Genomic DNA, 24,181 nt, shown 5'->3' on the forward strand with positions numbered 1-24,181 from the left:
TCACCTCTATGTGTATATGCTGAGGAGAATCTACCTCCCCTCTCTGTGTATATACTGAGAAGAAACTACCTCACCTGTATGTGTATATACCGAGGAGAATCTACCTCACCTCTATGTGTATGTACTGAGGAGAATCTACCTCCCCTCTCTGTGTATATACTGAGGAGAAACTACCTCACCTCTATGTGTATACACTGATGATAATCTATCCCACCTCTATGTGTATGTACTAAAAAGAATCTACCTCACTTCTATGTGTATATACTAAGAAGAATATACCTGACCTCTATGTATATATACTGAGGAGAATCTACCTCACGTCTATGTGTATATACTGAGGAGAATCTACCTCACCTCTATGTTAATATACTGAGGAGAATCTACCTCACCTCTCTGCGTATTTACTGAGGAGAATCTACCTCACCTCTATGTGTATATACTGAGGAGAATCTACCTCACCTCTCTGTGTATATACTAAGTAGAATCTACCTGACGTCTATGTGTACATACTGAGGAGAATATTACTGACCTCTGTGTGTGTATATACTGAGAAGGGACTTATTAGTTTAGAGAGACAAATCAGGGCACTGTGGGATGCAAAGCGGGCTTCTATTTTGGTTATTAGGACAAAATGATTTTTAGGAGATTTTCATCTCCACCTCCAATAGCCATAGCTTTTTTCCCCCATCAACATGGCCATTTTAAGGTTTGTTTTTTGCATGGCAAGCTTTTAGTGGTATTATTTTTTGGATATATATATAATTTATTGTAAAGCATTTATTCATTTTTTTGGAGGGCAGGAAGAAAAAACACATCAATTCTGCCATTGTGTTTTCCTTTTTTTACTGCATCAATCATACTTCTTAAATGACATGGTAATTTTTTTCTTGAAGTTGGTACAACTGTGACAATTTCAAAATTGTATATTTTTTAGTTTTTTCCATTTATGCTCCACAAAAACCCTTTTTGGGGAAATTATTTGTTTTTCATTGCATATCGTTTTTATTTTTCCATGGATGGAGCTCTGTGAGGTCTTACTTTTTGCATTCCAACTGTAGATTTCATTGGTACTGTATTTGGGTACATATGGCTCTTTTATATTTAATCATTTTTTATTAAAGTTTTGCGAATATTATAAAATACACAATAGCAGAAAGGTCTCACAGGGCCATATAAATTTATGAAAACTATAACCTTAACATTTTCTTATGCAACGTATATTTTATACATTGCTCCACTTGCTTTTCTGATTTGTTAGTTTATACATTATATTGTTCTAGGACAGGGAGATCCCCTAAAACTTATGAAATCAACTATTGTAACTTTCACATTCCCTGATCTATATAGTTTTACTGCAGATATTATAATTAGAGAGAGAAGTAGCATCCGTGTTAACATCCTAAAAGGAGGTGGTATCTTAGTTCCAGATTTTAACATACCTATATTGCAGTAAGTTTAGTACTGTTAGCTTAGAAGTAGAATTTATCAGAAAGTGGATCGAGAAAGAAAAAGTGAGGAGAGAAAAGGGAATGAAAGAAATAATTAAAAAAAAACAAATTAATGATTTTTTTAATAAAGAAAAATGTGATTGTTCTCAGTAAGAGAAACCAAGTAATCTTGTAGATATGATACCTTTTATTGGCTATCATAAATACATTATGTTGTTGCAAGGTTTCGGACCTCTCAGGGACCTTCCTCAGGCATTATGAAACACATTTGGATGGCATTGTCTCTCACGAATGAGAGCACCCAGATAGGTGTTATTCGCAATCATTGCTTTACAGGCTTGGTTAAAAAGTCATACATTGATTTGAAGGAATGCTGCCATCCAATAGGTGGTGCTGCAGAAGTATTGTTTCATCTTACAGGCCTGTGATCCCCCAACACCAATTTAGAGATAATAGAACTGTGGATTTCCTTACCATGGGACTAATTGAGTATTTACTTCTCTGTTCATCTTTTCTGGTATTGTTTTAAGTACAAATTATTCTTGCTATGTCGGTGACTTTTCATGTATGTACATTTGTATTTATGTATGCCCCATCCAAATCTGTTTAATTATGCTTGAGGAAGGATCCTGAGAGGTCCGAAAGCTTGCAACAACATAGTGTATTTTTGATACCCCACCTGGTCTCCATGTATTATTGATGGGAGGATAGGAATAGGTCTCTTTGCTAAGCTCTTGGAGTATACATTAATATCTATATTAATCAGAGAGATGGGCCTGTAACTAACGCATTGTAAAGGGTCTTTACCTGGTTTTGGAATTACAGTGATGACTGCAGAGAGAGTGGTGAGATGGAGTTAAACACTTTGGTGAGGAAGGGAGTTAGAGATCCCCTACATTTTTTGTAAAAGTGAGTAGAGAACCCATCCCGGCCTGGATTTTTGCCTGCTGGGGTAGATTTAATGACTATGTCAACTTCCTCCTCTGTAAAATCTTGTTGTAAGGATGTTCTAGTCTCTGTATTCATTATAGGGAGGGGACTCCCGTGGACATATTCCTGTAGTTTCCCATTCAGAGTGTCATAATGTAAATTCATAAATGGACCTTTGATGTTATGTAGCTTTTGATAATAATTTCAAAACATGCTAGAGATGGTTGTCGGGTCGTGGGCTTTGTCACCTATGGGGGTTGTAAGATAAGTGATGAAGGTCTGGGAGGTGCGGGGGTGGAGGAGTCTGACAAGGGGTCGGCCACATTTGTTAGGATGTTTGTAGGAATATCTTTTTATTCGCTGTCTGTAGCGGCCATGTTTCTTATTAAGTAAGGTTTTAAGCTCTAGCCTAGTGTTGAGGAGATCTTTTAGGGCCGACAGGGAGTGGGTAGATTTGTGAGATTTAGTTTATTTAGTGAGGAGGTTACTTTGAATGAGTTGGCTTTCCTCAGGCGGGTACAATGTTTGATTAGTGTACCTCATAGTATGCACTTTAGGTCTTCCCATTGGAAGGGTAAGAATGTGGGGTCCAAGGAGTGGTGTTCGAAGAATTCTGTAATCATAGATCTAATTTCTGAAGCACACACGGAGTCATTTAGTAAATTTTCATTTAGCTGCCACGTCCAGGGCCTTCTCAGTGTTCCTAGAGTTTCCAGAAACAAAGAGACCGGTATGTGGTCTGACCATATTTCCTATGGATGCAACTGGTTGCCAAGAGAGGGCATGGCGACTCAACAGAACCAGATCAATATGACTATAGAATTAGTGGGAGATTGAGCCTCGTTTTCAGACCTGTTGTAGGATCTCTTCTTTTTCCTTGTTAAAGTGTACTCTACGCAAGCCATCGCGAGGAGCTGCTTCTTCTGTTCGGCGAGTACCCGCCACTCTGGGCAATCTATCGATTATAACATCAGTGGAATCAGTGCAAGATAGAGCTTTGTTGAAGATGGCGACAACCACAGAATGGAGATTGCTAGGCGGGACTGCTTCTGGTATACCCTGGAGCTTAATGTTGTTTTGCCTACTTCTGTTCGCCTGATCATCTGTTTGCAGTTGGATGTATCTATTGAAGGAGTTTTGTGTAGATAGAGAGTTTTCGACTTTGGTCAGGCGCTGTTCCAGTATGGAGGACACTTGCTCTTGTACTGTGACTTGTTGCGATATGGACCATAACTCCTTACAGAACGCCTTCAAAGCCCTCTCCTGGTGTTCCTCCACTTCATGTATTATGGAAGCTAAGTCTCTTTTAGTGGGTAACTCGTTAAGCAGAGCCCATATTGCTTCAAGTCCTCAAGTCCTGGAACATGTTGTGTTTTCACTGTAGATGAAGAAAGCGGATGAGACCCTTGTAAGGAGCTTGGATGTGGATTAGTTTTCTGGAGTATTGTGGTCTCAATGTATGTAGGTCTGGAGGATGTCTGCAGGTCATCATGTGCTGTTGCAAACTGGAGTGATAGGGTTAATGGAGCTGAGGCTGGTGTAGAAAGCAGATAGCCAGCTGCAGGTACAGCCTCTGCGCTCCCCAATGGAGGCCATTCTTCTGTCATAGGGGGTAGCTGTAAGCTCCTATGTCTGGGGGAAGGAGCTGGGCTGCCTGCTTCTGTAGTCCCCCTGAGCCACCTACCTCCTGTCTGAGCTGATGGGTCCATTGGAGGAGGGAGCTGGGGACTGCATTGCAGCTTGTGTCTGGATCCTGAGGTACTATGATGCTCTACAGCAGCTGAGGTGTGTATCACGAGGTTCTGCAGCAGCTGATGTGTTTAGTATGAGGTTCTGCAGCAGCTGCTGAGATGTGTATTAAGAGGTTTTGCAGCAGCTGCTGAGATGTGTATTATGAGGTTCTGCAGCAGCTGCTGAGATGTGTATTAGGAGGTTTTGCAGCTGTTGCTGAGGTGTGTATTATGAGGTTTTGCAGCAGTTGCTGAGGTGTGTATTATGAGGTTCTGCAGCAGCTGCTGAGGTGTGTATTATGAGGTTGTGCAGCAGCTGCTCAGATCTGTATTATGAGGTTCTGCAGCAGCTGCTAAGATTTGTATTATAAGGTTCTGCAGCAGCTGCTCAGATGTGTATTATGAGGTTCTGCAGCAGCTGCTCAGATGTGTATTATGAGGTTCTGCAGCAGCTGCTGAAGTGTGTATCATGAGGTTCTGCAACAGCTGCTGAGGTGTGTATTGTGAGGTTCTGCAGCAGTTGCTGAGGTGTGTATTGTGAGGTTCTGCAGCAGTTGCTGAGGTGTGTATTGTGAGTTTCTGCAGCAGCTGCTGAGGTGTGTATTGTGAGGTTCTGCAGCAGTTGCTGAGGTGTGTATCAGGAGGTTCTGCAGCAGCTGCTGAGGTGTGTATCATGAGGCTCTGCAGCAGCTGCTGAGGTGTGTATCATGAGGTTCTGCAGCAGCTGCTGAGATGTGTATTATGAGGATTGGCACCAGTAGGTCAGCTCACAGGTTGCTCTTGCGCTCTATTTCATCACCTTTTTTACAGCACTGTCTCAGCAAGTTCCAACTCTTGCCGCTCTACTATGTCATACACTTAGGGCAAGAGCTAGGCTCTAATACACAGTATGTATCATGCTCTGAGGCTACCTCTTTCCCCATGCTACATTGGCATCCCTGAAACGGCCCAGGTACGGGTTTGGAGCCTTTCTGTTGTAACCCGAGTGGAATGATAGCATACTTGGAGGAAAGCCAGAGGTAACAGGTAATATCTGTTACTGTTCAAAGTAGCAGGCACATATCATAGTCAGAGGAAGCCAGGGGTCGGTAACGGTAGTAGCAGTTCAGTTCAGGGGAGCAGGCAGGTGGTGGAGCTTGACTATAAGCTGGGAGCTCAATAATCATGCAATGAGGGAGGTACAAGTTCAGGCTTAAATAGTGTGCCTAATCAATGGAATGGGGCAGAGCCACACAGGGAAACAGGAACTGGATCAACAGAAACAAGGGTAATGCTATGATTTAGCAAGGAAGCTCTCCAGCAAGCTGAATAGCTCAACAGACAGAGCTGCCGCCTGGAGTGCAGGAGTTCCCAGGTTCAAGTCCAGTAATCATCAGGGTGTACCCTCCCTTGTCTACACTGCATACCACTGCCTGTAAGGTCTTCAAGCCCTTTCACTTTTATTTTATGTGGTAGCCTTGCTTTTCCCCATCATTCTGCACTCAATACCCTAGAATGGCAAAGTGAAAACAGAATGTTAGAAATCATTTTACATTTGTTTAAAATAAAAAGGTCACAAATTTTCATTGACACAAGTCCTCTCACCCTGTACTCAATACTTAGTTGAATCACCGCTGACCGTGATTGCAGTCTCCAGTCTTGTTGGGTATGATGCCACAAGGTTTCCACACCTAGATTTATGGATTTTCTTGGCTGTGTTCTTGGGGTCATTGTCTTGTTGGAAGGGGAACCTTCTGCCCAGTCGGAGGTCACTTACACCCTGGATCAGGTTTTTTATTAGGAATATCTCTGTACTTTGCACCATATTATTTCCATCAACCCTGACCGGTCTCCTTGTCTCAGCCACGACCATGCTTCACCATAGTGATCATATTGGGCAGGTAATGATCAGTGCCTAGCTTCCTCCAGATATAACAGTTAGAGGTGAGACCAAAAAGTTCAGTCTTGCTTTCAGCAGACCAGAGAATCTTCTTTGTCACATTCTGAGAGTCCTTTGTTGCTTTTTGGTAAATTCCAGGCAGGCTTTTATGTGTCTTTTAGAGATGAGCGAGCGTACTCGTCCGAGCTTGATGCTCGTTCGAGCATTAGGGTACTCGAAATGCTCGTTACTCGAGACGAGCACCACGCGGTGTTCGAGTCACTTCCATTTTCTTCCCAGAAAAGTTTGCGCCGTTTTCTGGCCAACAGAAACACAGGGAAGGCATTACAACTTCCTCCTGTGAAGTTCCAGCCCTATCCCACGCCCCTGCAGTGAGTGGCTGGGGAGATCAGGTGCCACCCGAGTATATAAACTGGGGCTGCCCGCGGCTCGCCACAGATGCACGCTGAGAGGGAAAGTGACGTCTTGCTGTAGCTGCTATAGGGAGAGTGTTAGGCTGTTATTCTTCGTCTTCAAGAACCCCAACGGTCCTTCTTAGGGCCACATCTGACCGTGTGCAGTACTGTTGAGGCTGCTTTTAGCAGTTTTGCACATTTTTTATTTTTTTTTTGTATATCGGGCGTGCAGACCATAGTGTCCTCAGTCTGCAGTCATTTTACTGAGTATAGGGGCAGTACTGGTGAGGCAGGGACAGTGGTACAGGGAAAGAGATATACTGGCTATATAGGCAGTGGGCTTTTTAAAAAAAAATTGGAAAAAAATCTTTGGGCTGCCTGTGACCATGTTCAGTTTACTGCGTGTCTGCTGGGGGTAGTAGTCGCTCACTATTACCCAGCTAGGTGTTACTGCAGCCTTGCGCATAATTTTTTCTGGCTGCACTGTGCTTTCAATAACCACAGTCATCCTCCAACAGGGAAATCCATATACAGGCTATATAGGCAGTGGGCTTTTTCCCAAAAAATTGGAAAAAAATACTATATTTGGGCTGCCTGTGACCGTCTTCAGTTTACTGCGTGTCTGCTAGGGGTAGTAGTCGCTCATTATTACCCAGCCAAGCCTGTGACTGTGTACAGTTTACTGCCTGTCTGCTGATGGTAGTAGTCGCTCATTATTACCCAGCTAAGCGTTACAGCAGGCTTGCGCATAATTGTTTCCTGGCTCTGCTGTGTCCGTTACATGATCGCCGTCATCCCGCCAGAGGGAAAGAGTATACATATATATGCTGCATACGGTGTCTGGTTTTTCACCTCACCATTGTAAAAAATTGAAGCAAAATACTTAAGGCTTACCATTGGCCTTTGGCCACTTGACTGGTGCTTCGCTGTGAATTCCAGTAGCTCAGTCATACGCACCTAGGTATCACTACAGGCTTACGCATAATTGTTTCCTGGCTCTGCTGTGTCCGTTACATGATCGCCGTCATCCCGCCAGAGGGAAAGAGTATACATATATACGCTGCATACGGTGTCTTTCTGGTTTTTCAACTCACCATTTTAAAAAATTGAAGCAAAATACTTAAGGCCTACCACTGGCCTTAGACCACTTGACTGGTTCTGCCCTGTGAATTCCAGTAGCTCAGTCGTACGCACCTAGGTCTGACTACAAGCTTGCGCATAATTGTTTCCTGGCTCTGCTGTGCGTTCCGTAAGCGAAGTCAGCCTCCAACCACAGGCCAATAAGCGGCACATTTAATTACAGCGTTCTGTTTCTGCTCTATTCGTAATACACCATGCTAAGGGGTAGGGGTAGGCCTAGAGGACGTGGATGCGGGCGAGGACGCGGAGGCCCAAGTCAGGGTGTGGGCACAGGCCGAGCTCCTGGTCCAGGTGTATCGCAGCTGACTGCTGCAGGATTAGGAGAGAGGCAAGTTTCTGGGGTCCCCAGATTCATCTCACAATAAATGGGTCCATGCGGTAGACCTTTATTAGAAACTGAGCAGTGTGAGCAGTTCCTGTCGTGAATGGCAGAAAGTGCATCCAGCAAACTATCCACCGTCACCAACCAGTCTTCTACGCCGTCCACTGCTGCATTCCTGAATCCTCTCGCTGCTCCTCCCTTCTCCCAGCCTCCTCCCTCCCAGCAAATAACACATTCAGAAGAGCAGGAAGGCTCCCAGGAACTGTTCTCGGGTCCCGGCCTTGAGTGCGAAAAAATGGATCCTCTATCACCTGAGGAGTTTCTCATGACCGATGCCCAACCTTTGGAAAGTTCCCGGGATCCGGGTGAGGAGACTGGGGACTTCCGGCAACTGTCTCAAGAGCTTTCAGTGGGTGAGGAGGACGATGACGATGAGACACAGTTGTCTATCAGTGAGGTAGTAGTAAGGGCAGTAAGTCCGAGGGAGGAGCGCACAGAGGATTCGGAGGAAGAGCAGCTGGACGATGAGGTGACTGATCCCACCTGGTTTGCTAAGCCTACTGAGGACAGGTCTTCAGAGGGGGAGGCAAGTGCAGCAGCAGGGCAGGTTGGAAGAGGCAGTGCAGTGGCCAGGGGTAGAGGCAGGTCCAGACCGAATAATCCACCAACTGTTTCCCAAAGCGCCCCCTCGCGCCATGCCACCCTGCAGAGGCCAAGGTGCTCAAAGGTCTGGCAGTTTTTCACTGACAGTGCAGACGACCGACGAACTGTGGTGTGCAAGGTTTGTCGCGCCAAGATCAGCCGGGGAGCCACCACCACCAGCATGCGCAGGCATATGATGGCCAAGCACCCCACAAGGTGGGACGAAGGCCGTTCACCGCCTCCGGTTTGCACCACTGCCTCTCCCCCTGTGCCTCAACCTGCCACTGAGATCCAACCCCCCTCTCAGGACACAGGCACGACCGTCTCCCGGCCTGCACCCACACCCTCACCTCCGCTGTCCTCGGCCCCATCCAGCAATGTCTCTCTGCGCAGCGTCCAGCCGTCGCTAGCGCAACTGTTTGAGCGCAAGCGCAAGTACAACGCCACGCAACCGCACGCTCAAGTGTTAAACGTGCACATAGCCAAATTGATCAGCCTGGAGATGCTGCCGTATAGGCTTGTGGAAACGGAGGCTTTCAAAAACATGATGGCGGCCCCGCACTACTTGGTTACCAGTCGCCACTACTTTTCCCGATGTGCCGTCCCAGCCCTGCACGACCACGTCTCCCGCAACATTGTACGCGCCCTCACCAACGCGGTTACTGCCAAGGTCCATTTAACAACGGGCACGTGGACAAGCACTGGCGGGCAGGGCCACTATATCTCCCTGACGGCACATTGGGTGAATTTAGTGGAGGCTGGGACCGTTCACGTCTTACCCACCCCCAGAATTGCGGGCCCCAGCTCGGTGCTGGTATCTGCGGCGGTGTATGCTTCCTCCACTAAACCAGCCTCCTCCTTCTCCTCCTCCTACGCAACCTCTGTCTCGCAATCAAGATGTGTCAGCAGCAGCACGTCGCCAGCAGTCGGTGTCGCGCGGCGTGGCAGCACAGCGGTGGGCAAGCGTCAGCAGGCTGTGCTGAAACTACTCCGCTTAGGAGAGAAGAGGCACACGGCCCCCGAGCTGCTGCAGGGTCTGACAGAGCAGACCGACCACTGGCTTTCGCCGCTGAGCCTCCAACCGGGCATGGTCGTGTGTGACAATGGCCGTAACCTGGTGGCGGCTCTGCAGCTCAGCAGCCTCACGCACGTGCCATGCCTGGCCCATGTCTTTAATTTGGTGGTTCAGCAGTTTCTGAAAAGCTACCCACGCTTGTCAGACCTGCTCGGAAAGGTGCGCCGGGTGAGCGCACATTTCCGCAAGTCCAACACGGATGCTGCCACCCTGCGGACTCTGCAACATTGGTTTAATCTGCCAGTGCACCGACTGCTGTGCGACGTGCCCACACGGTGGAACTCTACGCTCCACATCTTGGCCAGGCTCTATGAGCAGCATAGAGCTATAGTGAAATACCAACTCCAACATGGGCGGCGTAGTGGGAGTCAGCCTCCTCAATTCTTTACAGAAGAGTGGGCCTGGTTGGCAGACATCTGCCAGGTCCTTGGAAACTTTGAGGAGTCTAGCCAGATGGTGAGCGGCGATGCTACAATCATTAGCGTCACCATTCCTCTGCTATGCCTCTTGAGAAGTTCCCTGCAAAGCATAAAGGCAGACGCTTTGCGCTTGGAAACAGAGGCGGGGGAAGACAGTATGTCGCTGGATAGTCAGAGCACCCTTATGTCTATATCTCAGCGCGTTGAGGAGGAGGAAGAGGAGGTGGAGAGGGAGGAGCCTGAGGAGGAGCAGGGGGAAGAGACAGCAGGGCCCACTGCTGAGGGTACCCATGCTGCTTGCCTGTCATCCTTTCAGCGTGTATGGCCTGAAAAGGAGGAGGAGGATCCTGAAAGTGATCTTCCTAGTGAGGACAGCCATGTGTTGCGTACAGGTACCCTGGCACACATGGCTGACTTCATGTTAGGATGCCTTTCTCGTGACCCTCGTGTTACACGCATTCTGGCCACTACGGATTACTGGGTGTACACACTGCTCGACCCACGGTATAAGGAGAACCTTTCCACTCTCATACCCGAAGAGGAAAGGGGTTCGAGAGTAAGGCTATACCACAGGACCCTGGTGGACAAACTGATGGTAAAATTCCCATCCGACAGCGCTAGTGGCAGAAGGCGCAGTTCCAAGGGCCAGGTAGCAGGGGAGGCGTGGAGATCAGGCAGCATGTACAGCGCAGACAGGGGAACACTCTCCAAGGCCTTTGCCAGCTTTATGGCTCCCCAGCAAGACTGTGTCACCGCTCCCCAATCAAGGCTTAGTCGGCGGGAGCACTGTAAAAGGATGGTGAGGGAGTACGTAGCCGATCGCACGACCGTCCTCCGTGACGCCTCTGCTCCGTACAACTACTGGGTGTCGAAGCTGGACATGTGGCCTGAACTCGTGCTGTATGCCCTGGAGGTGCTAGCTTGTCCTGCGGCTAGCGTCTTGTCAGAGAGGGTGTTTAATGCGGCTGGGGGAATCATCACGGATAAGCATACCCGCCTGTCAACTGACAGTGCCGACAGGCTTACACTCATAAAGATGAACAAAGCCTGCATTTCCCCAGACTTCTCTTCTCCACCAGCGGACAGCAGCGGTACCTAAACAATATGTAGGCTGCACCCGCGGATGGAAGCATCGTTCTCTATCACCATCAAAAACAGGGACCTTTTAGCTTCATCAATCTGTGTATTATATTCATCCTCCTCCTCCTGCTCCTCCTCCTGAAACCTCACATAATCATGCCGAACGGGCAATTTTTCTTAAGCCCACAAGGCTCAGTCATATTACTTTTGTAAACAATGTTTATACGTTTCAATTCTCATTAAAGCGTTGAAACTTGCACCTGAACCAATTTTTATTTTAACTGGACTGCCTCCAGGCCTAGTTACAAATTAAGCCACAGTAACCAAAGCGATTAATGGGTTTCACCTGCCCTCTTGGTTGGGCATGGGCAATTTCTCTGAGGTACATTAGTACTGTTGATACACCAATTTTTTTGGGCCCTCGCCTACAGTGTAATCCTAGTAATTTTTATGGGCTTCGCCTGCACTCATGGTACAGCAAGGTGTGTGGGGTTGGCCTACATTTTTGCTACATAAATGTAACTGGGGCCTTGTCTATACTGCAACTACTGAAATGTGAAAGAGACTGTTATCTCCCTAAACTGCTGCAACGGGAATGTTACTGTGGCCTGTCTTGACTGCTACTGCTACTGAAATGGAACTAATACTGTGCTCCCCCTATACTGCTGCTTCGGAATTGTTACTGGGGCCTGTCTTGAGTGCTACTATTACTGAAATGGAACTAAGACTGCGCTCCCCCTTTACTGCTGCTTCGGAATTGTTACTGGGGCCTGTCTTGAGTGCTACTATTACTGAAATGGAACTAAGACTGCGCTCCCCCTATACTGCTGCTTCAGAATTGTTACTGGGGCCTGTCTTGAGTGCTACTATTACTGAAATGGAACTAAGACTGTGCTCCTCCTATACTGCTGCTAGTGATATGTTACTGGGGCTTGTCTAGACTGCTACTACTACTGATATGAAACTAATACTGTGCTCCTCCTATACTGCTGCTTTGGAATTGTTACTGAGGCCTGTCTTGACTGCTACTATTACTGAAATAGGCAGTTGGGCAGCATGTTACCCAGGAGAAGTGGCAGCCGAGTGTCATGCAGGCAGTGATTGTGCTTTGTTGAAGGTAGTGTGGTACGTAGCCAAGGTATGCCTTGCTAATGAGGGTTTTTCAGAAGTAAAAATTGTTGGGGGGGAGGGCATTCTTGCCACTATTGTGGCTTAATAGTGGGACCTGGGAACTTGAGATGCAGCCCAACATGTAGCCCCTCGCCTGCCCTATTCGTTTCTGTGTCGTTCCCATCACTTTCTTGAATTTCCCAGATTTTCACAAATGAAAACCTTAGCGGAGCATAGGTCCCATACAAAAATGCTCGGGTCGCCCATTGACTTCAATGGGGTTCGTTACTCGAAACAAACCCTCGAGCATCGCGGGAAGTTCGACTCGAGTAACGAGCACCCGAGCATTTTGGTGCTCACTCATCTCTAGTGTCTTTTACTAAGAAGAGTTTTCTTTCTGGACCCTCTGCCATAAAGCCCGGATTGGTGGAGGCTGCATTGATGGTTCACCTTCTGGATGATTGTCCTATCTGAACACCGGATCTTTGGAGCTTAGTTAGCGTGACCATTGGGTTCTTGCTCACCTCGCTCACCAAGGCCCTTCTCCCCGATTACTTAGTTTGGTGAGTCTGCCAGCTCTAGGAAATGTCCCGGTTGTTCTTGCATTTAAGAATTTTGGAGGCCGCTGTGTTCTTGGGAACTTTCAGTGCAGCAGAATTCTTTTTTGGCTCCACACAATCCTGTCTTTGAGCTCTACAGGCAGTTCTTTCCTCCTCATGGCTTGGTTTTGCCTCTGATATGCATTGTTATCTGTGAGACCTTATATAGACGGGGATGTGTCTTTTAAAATTATGTCCACAGGTGACTCCAATCAAGGTGTAGAATCTAAAGGTGTAGAGCTAAATTTCAAGTGTCATTTCAAAGGGTCTGAACACTTAGGTCAATGCAAAATGTTAGTGCTTATTTTTTAAAACAAGTACAAAGACTTCTACCATTCTGTGTTCACTTTGTCGTTATGACGTACTGAATGAAGAATGATTGGGAAAACCTGGACTTTTTTCAGTTTACACAAGGAAACAATATAACAAAATGTAAAAAAGTTAAAGTGTCTAAAGAATTTCCAGGTCCACTCTATGTTACAACATATGAACAAGGTTATTTAACCCCTTAGTGACCAGCCCATAGTGTTTTTACATGCTAGCCAAGTGGGCTTTAATCCCTGAGGGCTTGAAAACATGCAACATGCGCGCCCGGCGGCATTACGTCAGCCGCATGCGAAGAAGGCCAATAGCCGCAGCAAATTTGAAATTTCCTGGCTCTTGAAGGTAGCCGGGAGACAGGAGATGTCACCGGGGACCGTGATGAGGAGTCACCGGGCCAGTGATCGCTGTTATCCATTGGATAACAGCGATCACTTGAAAAGTGAAAAAAAAAGTGAAAAAAAAGTTAAAGTTTCACCAGCCCTCATGGATCCATGAGCAGAGGTGAAAATACTCACCCCCATCCTCCATGATCTCCGGCGGCGACCTACAGCTGCTGCAGGCTTCGGCGCTTGCACCGAAGTGGCGCGCATGTGCAGAAGGCCGGAGATCCCGGCAAATTTAAAATTCCCCTGCACCCAATTGTAAAAGTGCAGGGAGATGTTACTGGGGACTGCTGTATCCATCGGATAACGAGGATCATGGAAAGTTAAAAGAAAAAAAAAGAAAAAAAAAAGGTTTAAAATTTCATGTCCACTTACGGATCGTACCCGTGAGGGGAGATTAAATTACATACCCAAGGTCCCTGGATTTGTTCCCTCTTTATCTGCGGACCTTACCCCGACTTCGGCGCATGCGACCGTCAGCCCAAAAGTCAAGGATTGCACTGGACATTTAAAATCTCCCTTCTCCTGGCTACCAAAGGTAGCTGAGAGCCTGGAGATGTCACGGGGGCCAGCAGTATGCGGTTCCTAGTCACGTGATTACAGCATCCAATGGATATTGGCGATCACGTAAAAGTAAAAAAGAAAGTGTAAGTTTCATTTCCCCTCACCGATACAATCGGTGAGAAGAGAAGAAACTTCTTACCAGAAACCTCTGTATTTGAACCCCAATGCAATCATCCTCCACGGACCATTCCGATTTCTGCGCATGCGCCTGCCAGCAAAATGCTGGACACATGCGCAGGAGTTGGGGAGCTCAGGAAATTTTAAATCTCCTTGCTCCCGGTGACCAACGGTCGCCGAGAGCCTGGAGCAGTGACCGCTGGCCTCAATGAGCGGTTCCCGGTCACGTGATAAAAAGGTAGTGAATGATGTACCATAAGCCTGTTTCACATGACGGGATAGAAATTGCGGATTTCACACTCGTTTGATCCGCGGTAATACGCAAATCAACCAAATGCATTGGATTACACAATTCCACTCACATCAGTGGGTCGGAATTACATAATCACTTGCAGAAAACAGAACGCAGCGTACTCTATTTTTTGTGCTCCATGGTCGTGGATATACCCGCAGACCATATGCATCTACATAGTGTACGGGCTGCGGGTGCCCATGTTATCGCTAAGCGATGGCGCGGGAAATATAAACAAGAAAAGGTGTACTGCACATGAGCGCCCCTGTGAGTATGCAGTTATGTTATGGCTCAAAGCTGGGATCCACTGCAAGCCTCCGCAAGCGGATTCCATATACGGCCGTGTGAACCCGGCGTTATTTAGATTGCTACCTGTAAGACGTAATTTACAGGATGTCTCTGGGAACGCTCGCCTTCCTGCAGTTCCAGGAGCAGCTTGTTGAGCACCTTCTGTGGGAGACTGCCGCACCTCAGCGAGCTTACAAAGCCTCAGAGTGCGCCACTTTTTACACCCCATCCCTGCTGCTGAGATCAAGAAAAAAATAAATAAATAAAAAAATGGGAGGAGGAGGTATACCGGGTTTTATTGCCCCATGTGCCGATCCCAACCACCCTCCTTAATTACTCCTGTCTTCGTAAATTCCACAGTTTACATTATTACTTTTATCTAAAATTTAGGGAATGACAAAAAATGGTGATGGGGTGGGGGGGTTATTTTTAGAGAGCGCTGCGGAATATGTTGACGCTATACAAATAAAGATTATTATTAGAGAGTTCCTTTTTTCGTGTGCAATGGGGTCTGGAATTTATTCAGTTGTGAAATCCAACAGGTGTTCCCTCCATTATAGGCCGAGCCATGTGTCGTATAAGTAGATTAGGGCCACAATGGGTATGTCTCTGAACACGGGGCAAACAGGGGGATCCAATTTGGGGTGAAAGTCTTCATTCATATGTGTGCTAAACAAAAAAAAGATGTTTTTAAAATGACACACTTGCCAAAAAAATGAAAATTGTAATTTTTTCCTTCTCCTTTGCTTAGATTCATTCAAAAACTGTGGGGTCAAAATCCGCAGTACACCCCTAGATGAATTCATTAAGGGGTCTAGTTTTCAAAATGGGGTCATTTGTGAAGGTTTTTTTTATCATTTTGGTCGCTCAAGGGCTCTACAAGTGGGCAATGGGGCATAAAACGGCTTCAGCAAAATCTCTGTTCTTAAAGCCAGTGGCTGCTCCTTTTGGTTTGGGCCCCGTTGTGCACACAGATAGAAGATTAGGGCCACAAGGGGTATGTTTCTGAACACGGGACAAAGGGGTATCCATTTTGGGGTATAAATTCTCATTTTCATGTGCACTCTAGAAAAAAAACCTGCCTGTAAAATGACATGTTTGCAAAAATATAAAATTTTATTTTTTCTCCTCTAAATTGCATTAACTCCTGAAAAAAAACGTGGGGTCAAAAAACTCCTGTCACCCTTTTTAATAAATATACACAAATTCTATCGGACTGTTTTTACCACTTAAATGAATGTCAGAGTCACTGGGATATGCAAAACCTTTACAGAGTTATTCTATGCTAAAGTGACACGTCAGATTAAGGCGCAAACAGGCTTGGTCACTAAGGGGTTAAGCAATGCAATAAACTCTTGAATATACAATTTAGGCTGGGTGCACATGGTGATAAGTGCGAGCTGAGACTAAAGGACTGAGGCGTAAGTCGCATTGGACAGTACACAGACGCCCATCTATGTGCTTTCCGATGTACAGAAACAAAGCACATTTACATGTAGTACGTGTTCTATGTCTCGTCCATGAAATTGACAGGAATAGAACATGCCATGGGTCCATGTGAAATAATGTCCATGTGTATACCCTCACAGGCTGTAATGGGACCGTGCAGCACAAAGCTGGAAAATGCACCTGTGAGTCCTTGGGCTTAAATAGCATTATTACCTTTCTGAAGAGGGTACTCCTCCACTCCTTTACACCACATGTTGTTTTCTATTGGATTCACATAGTAAATTTGTATACAGTTGAGCCCCATTGTAGTCTATGGGTGCCATATCACGGCTTTGTATCAAGGCTGATTTACACGCAGCAATTATCGCTCAAAATTCATTCAAATGACTGCAAATGACTGATAATTGTTACATGTAAATGCAGGCGTTGTGCACTTTTTGTCTGAACGATGATTTTAAGGTGAACTTAAAATCCATCGTTCAGCCGCAGAAAGCTAAAATATCTCTCAACAGACCACATGCTGTGTTCTCTTCGGAGCCAGAGATTACATTGTATTCTGCCGGCAGCCCTGACAAGAACAATGCAGCCGTGTGCAGAGCCCAGCATGTTTTTAATCACACGCTGGGCTCTGCAAATAGCTCCTGGAGGCCCTTTTACATGCAAATGAAGATGATAAAGTGTTAATGGCCTTTAGTGTCCATTAACACTTTATGCTAAATGATCACTAAAACTTTCAATCCTACAATCATTTGAAAAATTATCTTTGCATGTAAATGGGCCTTTACTCAGGGGATTTAAGGAGCTATAATTCGACTGTGTGCATGAGTCCTTGGTGCAGGTGTCTAGGTAAGCTTTGTATTTGCAAATGTGAAAAGTCTGATTAATGTGGAGTATTCCCTGTGTCTCCACATGAATATTCACAGTCATCCATGGTCTACTTATTTATCATTTTTATTTAGTATCATTTACTAAATCAGTTTGTAGAACTAAATCTACAATTGTGGCAAAAGTGTAACTTTTTATTTACTTGTCCTTTTCTAGGCATTTGCAATTCAGGGGCAGTATGCTATTCCACATCCAGACGTGAGTCCAGCGCATGTCATTAATACCAGACTTACCCTATTGATTTGTTCTGGGCAGCATATACTTTCTGGAGGATATATTTTACTTTGACCTGCCTTTAAAACCTCAGATATCAAACAATAATCCACTGAATTGTCTACCGTTGGTGGAAAGTATGGCAGCCCAGATATGAAGTAAAATCTAGATTTCTGTTATTTCTTTAGTTTTGCATGGATTTATGTCTAGTATAATCTACTCGTTAACAATAAATTTGTAATTTATAATTGTTATATTACCTTTATTGTAGCTTAGAAACAAATGATTGAACCTCTTTCTGTTGTTGTTTTTGTTATTGTTGTCGTTTTTGTTTTTGTTTTTTTTTTAAGAAATTTGTTTTCTTTAAACAATAGATGGTTTTCTGTATTCGGATATAATTACATTGATTGGTTAGTTCTAATCTCCCATCCTGCCCTGCAGTTGACCAAGCTTCACCAGTTGGCTATGCAGCATACCCCTTTTACTCCCCTTGGGCAGACCACCCCTGGTTTCCCTGGTACGTACCCATGACCCGCCAAGAACTTCCTACTTCTTAACACCTTTGTTTTCCATGGTCATTACATCATTTTCTCTTCTAAATGCAGTCAATGACCAAATGATCCTATTTACTGTCTTTTCATAATGCGCCTTGATGTGTTTTTGTACTTCAGTTCACCTTTCTCAGTCTAACCCACCTTGCTACCCTATTTTGTACCATTAACATTAACTAAGTATATTTAATTGTGATGTCTGTAGCATAGGCTAATGACCTCAAGCACATGTCAGTGTATATGTACACATCTACAGTCAGATAGACACATTTCTACAGGAGGTGAAAAGATCGTTATAGTGAATGCACTAGTGCACAGAAAAGGACCCTAGCATATTACAATTAATAGTACAATTATCATGTCAATTGTTCCAAAATTTTTAATTAAACCCCATTGAAAAAAATGATTTTTAGCCCAATGTACATGCAATTAAGGACATAAAATTGCCCCCATAAGTACCATAGCCCTTAAAGGGTGTCTATCAGCACCTTTAAGCACCATAAACTACGTTGTGGTGTTTAGAGGTCTGGGAATAGGGGAAGAAGATAGATTGTATACTCAACCAGTCCCCCAATCTTGTGTCCCTACAAACGCGGGCGCGGGCACACAGCTTGACTCTCTCAGAAGCTGTACGTGCGTATCTCCCATAGGGATTAATGGGAGAGCTTTCATATAAAAGAGGGTCAAACTGTGTGCATGTGCCAATTTTACAGCGGCACAGCACAAAGGGGGACTCAACATCGTGGCATTTTACTGATGCCATGTGTGAGAGTGGCCTCAATGCTGTGGAATTTCTACAGAAAAACCTCTGCAAAGATTCCACAGCATGAATGACGTTTGTGATGGCATCTTAGAAATTTTTGAAAATGAGTTCAAAACTCAATTTACAAAGTAGATTATTCTTCATAGACCACTCCCCTTTAACTTCGCTATTGCATCCTCCAAAACTGAAGTAAACAATTTGAAACAATGTCACATGGAAACCAAACTCTCAAATTTGGTCTCTACTTGGCATGGTTTCATTAGCTTCTGTCATCTTTAGAGGACACCATAGCGTAGTTGGGCTCTGCCTGAATACTTTATTTGGTTAATCAGATGGAACTCCAGGACAGAAGGGTACAGTGTAGCCAATTACACCATATGTATGAAGAAACATTCTTTGGCTATACTCTTTAGAGATGTTACACTAGACATATGCTTGAGGGATGCTCCTAAATCTACTTTTATCATGTACAGCCAAGAAATGTAACAAATGATAAAACCTTCAGTCATATAAGTATCACTTATATATCTGCTCTATTAAATGTAACGAAGTGATACAAATAAAGTGTTACAAATTAGCTCCCTAAATGCACCTTGATGGCAAAAACCTGTACAAGATAAAAATAAGTGTATGCAAGCTACACAACCTCTACCTGCTTTGTCCTTTCCAGTACTTTACCTTGTAGCTATTGCTCTGTTCATTAAAGGGAATGTATCAGCTATATTTTTCACTAATTCATTCTAGAAAATGAAACATATTGTGGCACATTTATTGATATGATTATTGTTGCAAAATAAGCCAAAATGTGGCACATCTCTGGCGCACAATGGAGTATCGAGCTTTAGACCTTTTAGCAAATGCACCAAAAAGAAATAATCTGCTGCACCTTGCTCATCAAGGGGGTGTGGCTTAGTGGAAATGGTCCTGATTTAAAGGGGTTATACCACAATTATCCCAGAGGCTCATGGGTCCAGGTGCAAAAGTTCATTTAGGGGCCTCCCAAATTCTCCTAATGGCTGCAGTCCTTACAACTTTTAAAGGGGGTGAAGTGGGAAAAAACATAATGAAGAGGAGACCTTGTTTCTTGGATATAGTGTTGTAAGGACAAGTTCACTTTATTCTTTAATCCAGTACAATTATGGCAAAATCAAATTTATAGAACTTTTTATTGTTTACTACTTTTAAAAAAGAAAAACTTTATTATAAGACATTTCTGTCGCCATATTCTGAGACCCATGTCTTCAATATTTGCATCGATCGGGCTTTTTTTTGCAGTGTGGGTTGTAGTTTTATTGGCAACATTACAGGGTACTTATCACTTTTTGATCACTTTTTGTTCCATTGGTTTTGGAAGATGGAGTACCAAATCGCTTCTCACTGTGGAGAATAAATAATGCAATGTTTTTACTACTTTAAACTTTTCAGGTCGTTTTCACACGACCCGAGAGAATCACACAAGATTTGTGATTATGATATGCACTAATCTTGCACGAATACAAACCCCACCTTTGAATGGCGACATATACATGAGCGATATTTTTCCCGCATAGCATACCTGCAGATTTGGATGCAGAATTCTCTATGTGTGTCTTGCAGAAACATTCTCAAATATGAAAGATCCCTATTGATACATTAATGTGGTGCAAATTGCTTTAAGATTCTTTGCCAATATTCATGTGAAATCTGCATATTTTTTGCATCCCGTTGTTTCCTATGTGAATTCCTGCTATAGTTCATACAGTGCAGATTTTCCTATGCTCACAATTGAAACCCACGTTTGAAAAAAATGTGATGTGTCAGTTATTTACACACATTCTTGGGGAAATACAGCATCCACGTTGGGTAGTCGCAGACAGATCAGCAGCAGAACTCTGAGGCTGAGCCTTGGCTTTCTGCCATAGATTCTAGTGTAAATTCCTAGCAGATTTTTCAGTGAGAAAAAAGAAAGACTAGAAGCAATGGGATGAAACTGAAAGGAAGGAGACACAAATTAGATATTAGACAGTGAGGGGATCAATGAGTGGAACAGGTTACCACAGGAGGTCGGGAGTTCTCCTTCAATAGAAGTCTTCAGAGGCCGGACAGACATCTGTCTGGGATGATTTAGTGATCCTGCACTGAGCAGGGGGTTGGACCTGATGACCCTGGCGGTCCCTTCCAACTCTACCATTCTAGGATTCCATGATTCACAGTGTGAATGTGCCCTGAGCCTTTTGTATGACCCAGTGAGCAGTCTAAAAACTCTACAAATTCAAAATCTTTTGTTCAAAGTAATGTGGAAGATGAAAGGAAAGCATCCCAAAAAATACTTGAAAATATGTTCAAACATCAAAATTTGAATTAAACAATCGGCCATTTTTTGCTGACACATTCCCTTTAGCTGTGTACCTAATTAAATGAATGCCTCTTTTCAGTTGAAGCCTTTCCCAAATACCTGGTCTCCCCTTCTCCTTTCCTTCACTCCCATTTAAAGCAAATGTATGCAACTTACAGTATCTTCTATTTTCCTTCGTCCAGTAAGTCTTCCTCCCTAGGGTTTCTCAGACACCACTAACCCTTTTTTATTTAAACACGACTTGTCTTTCTTGTTCTCCTGCCTGGATCCCACTATTCTTCATTTAGTTATACCACGTAATCTACAGTATTTTAGTTCTATGAAGCAGGCTGATAGAAAGGGGACTCACTGGCTGCACTTCAGTGTCTGTTTAAGCAATTCAATTTAGTTCCATGTTCTGCTAGTAGCCAGAGATCCATGGTATAGTACTGTGCAATAAGAGTTACTAATGATCAACACTACACCGAGGCTAAGCAAACTATGGTTCCTCTTTAACAACCATTTTCCTGTTGCTGTAAGTTCTGTACTTTTCTTTGCAATTTGTCTGTTTCATTTCCTTTACATGAATGATGCCGTGTGAGGGACCTTTCACATAGCACAGAACATTCGGGAACAGCGCTGCAGAATATGGGCTCCTGAAACTCTGCACCAAAATCTGTACGGCTAACTGCTGATTTTGATACAGAATTACCATCAGAATTCTGCAAATTTTCAATTCCACATCAAAATCCACACGTTAGCAGTACGAATTTTAGAGATGAATTTCCCATGGGGGGCATTGTCCACAACACTGTTGCAGAATATTCCATCTCCTGTGAAAGGTCCCTAAGGGACTTTTCACATTTGCGGAGTATTTTCACAAGACCCAGCTTATTCTGCTGCTGTGGATTTGTGCTCCATAACCCACAGGTATACATGCAGATTGTGATGCAGAACTACCTGCATCTATTGGTGCGTCTTGCAGAAATATTCGGCATGTGCGTAACGGCCCTTAATGGATGCTTATTGTGCTGCTACTCTTATGTTTACATTTTGCCCATGATGTTTTTTTACCAGTTTTTTTTCTTTGTGCAGGACTGGATGCTACATCCCCAACCAGTTCTCATGAACTTACTATTCCAAATGATGTAAGTGTCATTGTACTCTGTAACATGTAATCTGAGCATATGAATGAACACACTCTAAGATCAGTTATGTTAAGAACTTGTAGGTAATATCTGATCTGCAAGGAGGATGCTTAAGGCTGCACATCTACGGGCGATGATCCACCTGCGATAGATTGCTGGCGGATCACGCTCTGTGAAGTTTTCCATAGTTTTGCTGTGGAAAGTGCAGTGCTGGCGTCCACGAGCGGAAAATCATAGTGATTCTCCGCTCGCAGGATCTGAATCACGGCATGCCACGATTCTCCGTGATGAGCCTATCTGTTAGATAGTCTCACCGCTGCGCCCTGTCAGCACTCTCCTCTTGTCCCCCACGGTGGAATATTACTGGTGATATCCCGTCACGGCCGTGGACAGGGGGCCTAAATTAGGCAGGCTAGCGCATTCTTACATAAGGCCTAGGTACATGCTGCATCTGTTATCTTCCAGAGGAACGCTTACCCAATGATATAAAAGGCATGCTGAAGTAGATCTTATGCAAACAAAATACTGTGCAAAAAACCTCTAAGGCTTCATTCAGAATGGCACTTGCCTCTGTAAAGAACGTGTGTCATCAATGAAATGCCAATCACAGCATGGCACCAATCAATATTTTCATGCAAATTAAATTGGCTCTTATACACAGTTGCAACAAAAAGTGAACTCTTTAGAATAACCTGGATTTGTGCAGACTACTAGAAACATGCGGTCTGACTGTTATCTAGGTCACTATTCTAGATCAACACAATCTAATTAAACTAATACCACCCAAACGGTTGTACCATTCATGTAGTTTATTGAGTAAACATCTACAAAAGGGATTTCAAGTTGATGAAATTGGAATCATGCGTTTTACAGACACTTCACAGATTAAATATTGGCACATAAAGCCTGGTTACTGACAGATCTGTTTTTCAGAAAGATTGAGAACTTTTGCCTCAATGCAAAACAACTTTCAGAAGACCTTAGAAAATGTGTTATACAGATGCATGAGGCTGGAAAAGCCTACAAAGCCTTGCTAAATATCAGAGTGTACATCACTGCAGGGATACAAAATCCTTCTGCGTAGTTCTCTTCTGTTTTCTAAGTTATTCTTGAGGCAGTTGCTATGCAAATGCTTCCCTGAGGATCAGCTGACAACAGTCTAGTTCCAAGTACCTACTTCTAGTCTGTCCAATCAGTGTGGACTGCTGCTTGATTTTCTAATCCAGTTTGTGTTTCCTAGTTTTTGGTTTCTTTAAACTTTCTTTGTTTCTCTCTGTCTGCCTTGCCAGCATTTGTCTCTTTAGCCTTTGTCTGGGCGGCATGTTCTTAGGCATCGTGTTTTAGATAGGGTCATCCAAGCAGACAATTTAGGGCTGTTTATAGATAGTGGGTACTGGTGTTGAGAGAGTGTCAGGGAGATATTAGGGAGAGACATCTAGGGTTAACATTTCTCTGGTTGTTATTTCGATTTTATACCATCTGTTCCAGTCTCCACTAGCAGTTTCCTTATATTCATCATCCCCCTCATCATCCAGTTAGCATCTCTCTCTGCTCCTGTCATCCAACCATAAGTCCCTAGTTACATTTATGTTTTCACTGTGTTAATATGTGCTTAATATCTACACTCATTGTAAAAAAAAATACATCCCCTAGAAGGAGTTGTCGAAATCAAATTAAACTTTCTATGTGTAATTGTAACATTGATATAAGTGATTACAATATCAAGAATAATTTATTGTGGAAAACTGAACACTTTAAAGGAGGCTCTAGTACCCTATTGTACCGCCTCTAGCTTGGATACAAGATGTGATACGGGCAGGCATGGAGGCTCTAGTACCATGTTGTACCGCCTCTAGCTTGTATACAAGATGTCATATGGGCAGGCATGGAGGCTCCTGTACCCTGTTGTACCACCTCTAGCTTGGATGCAAGATGTGATACGGGCGGGCATGGAGGCTATAGTAACCTGTTGTACAGCCTCTAGCTTGGATACAAGATGTGGTACGGGAGGGCATGGAGGCTCTAGTAACCTGTTGTACCACCTCTAGCTTGGATGCAAGATGGGATACGGGGGCATGAGGGCTCTAGTACCCTGTTGTTCCTCCTATAGCTTGTATACAA

At 44.3% G+C, this 24,181-nt stretch overlaps 1 protein-coding gene across 7 annotated transcripts in view; it reads left to right on the forward strand.

Moving 5' to 3' along the window:
- The window catches only part of LOC136578925 (poly(rC)-binding protein 3-like), a 645,331-nt gene that overhangs the window by 455,237 nt on the left and 165,913 nt on the right, over positions 1-24,181 (forward strand). For all 7 annotated transcript variants that reach the window (XM_066579119.1, XM_066579121.1, XM_066579120.1 and 4 more), the window contains exons 10-12: positions 17,228-17,269; positions 17,726-17,801; positions 22,008-22,060. In XM_066579119.1, coding sequence (XP_066435216.1) covers positions 17,228-17,269; positions 17,726-17,801; positions 22,008-22,060 — 171 coding nt within the window. The remainder of the gene's footprint in view (positions 1-17,227; positions 17,270-17,725; positions 17,802-22,007; positions 22,061-24,181) is intronic.

This window comes from Eleutherodactylus coqui, chromosome 9 (assembly GCF_035609145.1).
Source record: "Eleutherodactylus coqui strain aEleCoq1 chromosome 9, aEleCoq1.hap1, whole genome shotgun sequence".
In the NCBI taxonomy this organism is placed as follows: domain Eukaryota; kingdom Metazoa; phylum Chordata; class Amphibia; order Anura; family Eleutherodactylidae; genus Eleutherodactylus; species Eleutherodactylus coqui.